The sequence below is a fragment of the Odontomachus brunneus genome, unplaced genomic scaffold (assembly GCF_010583005.1).
Source record: "Odontomachus brunneus isolate Ranch 3 - 2012 unplaced genomic scaffold, Obru_v1 Obru_scaffold_025, whole genome shotgun sequence".
NCBI lineage: Eukaryota > Metazoa > Arthropoda > Insecta > Hymenoptera > Formicidae > Odontomachus > Odontomachus brunneus.
Window position 1 is genome coordinate 1,732,589 of NW_022639475.1, and position 6,983 is coordinate 1,739,571.

Sequence of the window (6,983 nt, forward strand, 5' to 3'; positions counted from 1 at the left end):
AAAACAACTAAAACACACATTCCACACATCCTCCATTCTTTCATCCTCTCCATTCTTCCATACTTTCTATATCTATATCACATTAAGTTCTCCTCTCTCTTTATTCTTTCCTTTACCCCTTTTCACTTTATCCTTTTTCTTTTTCTTTTTCTCCTTCTCTTTCTTTTTCTTTGATTTTACCCTCCCTTTCTCTCCACATTCTTTTTAATACTTTCCCTTTAATCTCATCGATTTCATCATCCCATATCCTTTCTATATAAAGACTATAATAAAAAAGACTATATTATTCTCTTCGTGTATAAATATTTTTTATGTTGAGAGTTGAAAAAGAATAGTTTTCAGAGCGTATTTGAAAAATATGCTCTTTTTAATACTTTCCCTTTAATCTCATCGATTTCATCATCCCATATCCTTTCTATATAAAGACTATAATAAAAAAGACTATATTATTCTTTTCGTGTATAAATATTTTTTATGTTGAAAGTTGAAAAAGAATAGTTTTCAGAGCGTATTTGAAAAATATGCTCAAAGGACTGAAGGACCCAAACAATAAGAATGCCCGTGATTAGGTATGTGTCCGAGCGATTGGTACTTTTACCTTATAAACACAAGTGCGAATTCCCCGGTTAATTCCTTCCAAGACACCAATTATGACGCCGACGGCGTAATGATCGGTGGACGATGAATCTCAATGGGCAATCGAGCGAGACCGATACCGTAGGATTTGTTCGAGGACACTAATTGACACAAAAGATGCAATTGACATCGAGAAAAGGACACCGACCGATCCTTGGCATCGGTCCTAATCGCGATATACGCGTGTTTGTCGCCTAATACGTGACACAAGTGCCGACGATGCACTGCCGACGTTATTGTCGTAACACCGTTAGCACAATACACACGTCGCCTTACTTTTCTTACGCAAGGTTCGGCTTCTATCCAGCTGATGGTTCAAGGACGTTCGTTCCGCGCGCGAACATTTGTTCCAACGATCGCTCCTACTACATCTTCCGAAGGCGAGATTCGATATTACAATTAGAGATCCGGGCGCGACACGATGCCTAACTCGATCTCTCGGAATAATCCTCGTCCTTAGACGCGAGCCCGCCGCAAACTTCTCTCACAGCCTCGCTACGTCCGTGACGGAGACTCGTGATCGACGCCGTCGTCAGTTCCAGCGGCTGAATTTTAAACGGTCGCATTTTACGTCTGCTTCGTAATGAATTTTTTTTTCTCGAACGACGAATAACGGTCCCCGGCGAGTCTTTCGGACCGCACGAGACATACATTAGCGGTCCCCGTTACGCTTGAAACAGGCGTATCGTCTCTTCGTCCGAACGCCTCGCTCATCGACATTAATTTTCTATCTATTTTCAGAAGCAAGATGATCACCAGGCATCGACGATACGATATCTTGCTTGTGATGTCATATCTCTTCGTGCAGGTAAAATTGGCCCCGTTTCATCATCTGATATGTGGCGATTGTGAGAACGGGATTAGAACTGACAACGGGACTCTCGCTTTTCATTAGTGTGAACGTTTTCCTTTCCTCTCACGTTACGAGCTCTTACTTTTGTCAATAACGACGGAAACTCGACTCGTTGACTCGACTCGTCTCGTCTTTGAATACGCTTGTTGAACGTGCTCAGCAAGTCCCTCGCGTAATTCGCAATTTCGCAACACTTTCTCGCGGACGCGCCCTTAATACCTCACGAGTAAAAGTAACAAGCACGTCCATTTTTAATGACGCCGCGTATATAAAGAGCATCGAAAAAAAATATGTAGAGTAATTACAGAGTCCTCTCTCACTCCGTTCTTATGTAACACTTTTACTTTTTCCCGCTCTCGTTCTCGCGCGTGCTCCGTCGCGCCGGGGATTTGAAAAGTTACCCGATAAGATCCACGGCCATGGCAGGTTAATGGATCCTCCTGCGCGGAACGCGATGTGGCGTTTCGGCTACCCGAACCCCGTTAATTACAACGACAACGAGCTCTTCTGCGGAGGATATGCGGGTTCGTTCACGAATCGGTAGAAATTCGTCTACACTGAGAAAGAAAGAAATGTGTCCGGCATTTGTAGCTGTAATCGAGCATAAAAAGATAGTTATTGCAAATTATGACCAAAAGAAAACTACTGTTTTATTAAATTCTACTATAATGTTAGTGATAATAAGCTCACATGCATATTACTACTACCATATTTTCGTGTTAGAACAACCGAAGAAATATAGCCGGAGTCAAAAATAACTAATTTTCGTTAGATCAACCATTCTTTCCTCTCAGTGTAAGATAATTGCTAGAGAACGGTCGCCGGCACAAGAATATCCTAATTTTGAAAGAAAGAGCATATTTAAAAAAATATTATACATCGTGATATTAGAGTTATATTTTTAGGACACATTATATACCTCTCGAATTTGATCCGTGTATGGGTCTACTGTAATTCTGCATCTTGTTTATTGCGAGTCGATTGCGTGGATATCTTCCACGCTTTTCAAGAATCTCACTGAAAATGGGCCGGCGCTCGTCCTAGCGTTTAGCTGTTATAATTGTTGCGAGTTTGAACGCTGATATTAACGAGAACTGTTGCGTTACGAACAGTGCAGTGGCAGCAAAATAAAGGCAAGTGCGGACTTTGCGGCGACGCCTATCATTTGACGCATCCACGTCCTCACGAAGCCGGCGGCGAGTTCGCCAATGGAATTATAGTTAGGCACTACACTGTAGGCCAGGTAACGTAGATCTTGATATTTTCGCGTGCGAATTAATCATCGCTTTCGCTTGTGAGACGAAGTTCCCATCCGGAGAACTTCACGCATGAATGAATCTGCGAAAAATGTACAGTGAAACGAATTTAATCTCAGTATAATCTGTTTGAAGGACATTGACGTGGAGATCGAGCTTACCGCCAATCATTACGGGAGGTTCGAGATGTATCTGTGCCCCAATAACGATCCATCGCGCGAAGTGACTCAAGAGTGCTTGAACTCGTAAGTATTCTTCTATAAGATAAGAGACTTTTTAGAATAAGAGCCATTTTTCCTTCAATTTAGACAGACATACGATTTAACTATCAGCTAACTTATCAAGAAGATGGAACAACCGGCTATAAGTATGATTTCTCATTATTATATATAGAATATCAGATTCGTTATCCGCAACTGTGGAGTACAGATAGAACTCGTCTAAATGACCGCAAAGTTTCTCTACCATTTCGCAAACAACCACGTCAAATTTTAAGTCATTAATTAATGAACATTGATGAATGATCACGCGTGATACGGTAGATGAACTGTGTGATAACGATATCTGTCTTGTACATTAAGTCAAACTGAACAAAAAGGTCCTCTCTACTACTTTAGAAATAATCATGTAGATATTTAATTATTAATTTAATTATTAATTAAAGAAGATTGAAGTATAGAGTTGTGTGCAATAATGCACCAATCTCCTTTAATTAATGACTAGATATCTACGTGGTCATTTGCAAAATGGCAAAGAGTACTTTTTTGTTCAGTTTGATCTAATATAGAAGCATACAACACTGCAGGCGTCGCTATTATAGTTCATTCGTCGTATTGCGTGTGATCATTTGTCAGTTTTCCTTAATTAATAGAATTTTTGCGTGTTTAGAAAATAATAGAGGACTTTTTTGTTTAGTTTGACTTGATCTACCTACACACATCGTGTCTTGCGTCAGATATTCTGTACATAAAATTCTCCATAAATATATATATAGGGTGTCCCGAAACTACCGGATGTTATTTTAATGACAAATTCTTTAGAACATTTTAAAACGAAAACTTCCATACAAAAATGTCGAGACTATAATAGTTTTCAAACAGGAAGCGATTATATTTCACCAATAACAAGACAGATTTCGCGCGCTCAGGCACGCCGAAATGACAAGTGATAAAGGTGCTACACGCAGTATAGAATAGTGGACACCTTCATGGTAATAATTGATCGACACGTTGACAGATTAAGTTGAAATATCATTTTTACTTGAATCATATTTAAGATATCTTACAACTGTTATTCATATAAAAAATATACTAATGCAATGCGTAGAGAAGCAGCAAAACATATTATGACAATGTTATTGTAAATTTATACAATAATCATAATATCGTAAAAAAAGTGACATTCATAGGAGCAACTTTATCACTTGTCATTTCCACGTGCTTAAGCGCGCGAAATCTCAACCCTGTTATTGGTGAAATATAATCGCTTCCCGTTTGAAAACTATTATAGCCTCGACATTTTTGTATGAAAGTTTTCGTTTAAAATGTTCTAAAGGATCTGCCATTAAAATAACATCCGATAGTTTCGGGACACCCTGTATAAATGAATAAATTTTTCGCGAGAGGCCAGGCGCTTCTCTCTTCATCCGTACCGTCTTCATTAACGCTTCTTTATGCACAGTTATCCTCTGTACGTGTCCGGAACCGAGGACGTCCGTTTCGAGATTCCGCGTCACACAGCGAAGAAAGGAATCCTACGATATTCCGTGACTCTACCGCCATACGTCACATGTTCGCATTGCGTTTTACAATGGCAGTACCACACTGGTAATATCAACACGATATCTCGTTGCTTCCTTACCGCCGTAGCTGATCCCTTGAAATTTCTCGCTTCTCATCTCGTGTTGTTTGTTATATCAGGAAATATGTGGGGCACGTGCGAGAACGGCACGGAAGCCGTTGGATGCGGACAAGCGGAACAGTTTCGCAATTGTGCCGACGTGAGAATCGTGACCAGCACCGGTGGCATACCGCCGCGTCTCTTAATTCAGAACACTATCTTCGAGCTGTACTCCGTAATCCCGAGATTCCCCATCAACCCGCTGGCGCGACCGTTGAGGTGAATTGATCGAAGAATTAATCATTCGCGTGATCGTTTTGCTTTGTGTGACACATGTGATTTCGCGATTTCAGAGCTCAAGTGTGCGAGTCTACCGCGGCTTACCGACACAGGCAGAACATGAGCGACTGGTGTCAAATAAATTGCCTTCGTGTCCCGTCGAATTGCCCGCCGAGTATATGTCACTGCCTGTGAGTATCAAATTGTACTGCCGTCGCCTCAATTGATTATAATTAACTCACGACCACCGAGCGTTCGATCAATTACAACGTCGCGTAATTATCGCGAGACGCTTCGTGCAATTTTCATATCTCGAAAATGTTCTTACATCTACCCCGCTATATTCGCAGGGAGACGTGCGACGCTATCGGCGACATCGCAGAGCAGCCAGGTGCGGACCAGTATTGTCTGAGACGCTGCATGCGCTATCCGTCCGATTGCCCGACCGAACGTTGCAACTGTTATTGAATAATCCCTTACAAACCGCGACACTGACTTTCCGCATCTAGCCCCCTGAATGTGGAATGTACTTTTATTCCTAAATAGATCAATAAATGTCTGACTGTAGACGTAATTGTGGTGCTTGCTGCGTGAGCCTCTGGGGGAAAATTTCGGCTCCTTCTGTGAATCGCCGCGTATATGGGAATATTTATCTTACCTTATCGCGCTCATCTTTCTTCGACGAGAGCCCTGAGAAGTGCTGAGAACGCGAAAAATAAAAAATAAAAGTATCGACGCGTGAATACGTGCCTAACTCTGGACATTTTTATTATTTTAGTCTCTAAATACGAATATTTAAACTTTGAGCATTGAATATATGCATACGTTTTATCTTGGAAGTTTAAATATTTATGTTTGACTCCTGACTACTGATTTATGACATCAGAAGGGCGAGGAAGTGCATGCCCAAAATTCTTGCAGAGTACGTCATGATACGTCATGGTACGTCAAAAATAATTGTAATAATCGATTTGAGTATACATATCTCTAAAATACTCCTAACACTTTCGCTCTAACAATCAATATATTGACTGTGGCTCAATCGATTACAGGTGTCGTTTTTTGGATATATCTTTTTATTTCGACGTACTTTGCAGGAATTTTGGCCACGCATTTCCTCGCTTCTAACGCCATCGATCAAGAGTCCCGCGGCGAGTAGACAGGAGCCTTACAGACTAAAACAATAAGAGCGTTTAGAGTTAGATACGTGTTCAGACATTGGTACTTTTTTTTATTTTAACACAAGTACAATAATCTTCATGAAACATGAGAGGTACTGCGAGTAAAAAGAATCTCTGTGTAATGGCACTATAATATTTAATATTAGGACATTCTATTGACAGCTTAAAATCTTTACTCGTATATCACATATTATATACGTAACCATCAACGTTCCCCTTCCGCACGACATATTAATCGGTATGCAACTATGCTTAATGAAACGACAGTTCGCCAATTATGCGCCTTCGACCGCCAACGAGAACTCGTAATTAATGTATGACAGCTGGAGAGAGCGTACGGAGCTCGCACGTTTTCGCAGCGTTGTATATATATATGTACATACATATGTACATACACATACACACACACTCGAACATGTATACGTGTATGTGTATATGTATGTATACACATACGTACATATCGTAGATTTTTTCTCACTATAGTTAACACTTTACAAAACTATATACACTAAAGCCTCCTTTTTATCGTCTACCATGTATCGCTAGCTAGTAACATTTTCTTTCCTCTTTCTCCTTATATAATATATTCTTATGTATGTATATATGTATATGTATGTATATATTTATATAGTTTTCTCACACGCGCGGTATAATCATTAGTTAATCGTCGCCGCGAGGTGCGTAACATTAGCGCGTCAAGTCAGAACTCGTGCTACGTCAGATTCTAGGGCGAGGTGTACAATAATACAAACGTATCTTCTGTTTTTTCTTCTTCTTTCTTTTTTGTCACTTACTGCTAATCGCTAAGCAACTAATTAACGTCCGCGGCCCATCTGCGAGTTAATTATTCGCGTACTCTGCCTCTTTCACGATTCTCACGATGCATAATCTCTTTCTCTCTCTCTCTCTCTCTCTCTCTCTCTCTCTCTCTCTCTCTCT

General features: G+C 40.4%; 2 protein-coding genes across 4 annotated transcripts in view; one reads left to right on the forward strand and one right to left on the reverse strand.

The window, feature by feature from the left end:
* The window catches only part of LOC116842508, an 11,822-nt gene extending 6,390 nt beyond the window's left edge, over positions 1–5,432 (forward strand). Inside the window, exons 4-11 of the mRNA XM_032811828.1 lie at positions 1,378–1,444; positions 1,887–2,013; positions 2,602–2,732; positions 2,881–2,990; positions 4,426–4,571; positions 4,665–4,863; positions 4,938–5,054; positions 5,214–5,432. Of these exons, the coding sequence (XP_032667719.1) occupies positions 1,385–1,444; positions 1,887–2,013; positions 2,602–2,732; positions 2,881–2,990; positions 4,426–4,571; positions 4,665–4,863; positions 4,938–5,054; positions 5,214–5,331 (1,008 nt within the window). The 5' untranslated portion in view covers positions 1,378–1,384 and the 3' untranslated portion in view covers positions 5,332–5,432. The remainder of the gene's footprint in view (positions 1–1,377; positions 1,445–1,886; positions 2,014–2,601; positions 2,733–2,880; positions 2,991–4,425; positions 4,572–4,664; positions 4,864–4,937; positions 5,055–5,213) is intronic.
* Positions 1–6,983, reverse strand: part of LOC116842507 (4-aminobutyrate aminotransferase, mitochondrial) — a 21,971-nt gene that overhangs the window by 10,907 nt on the left and 4,081 nt on the right. The gene's annotated exons all lie outside the window — the stretch shown is intronic.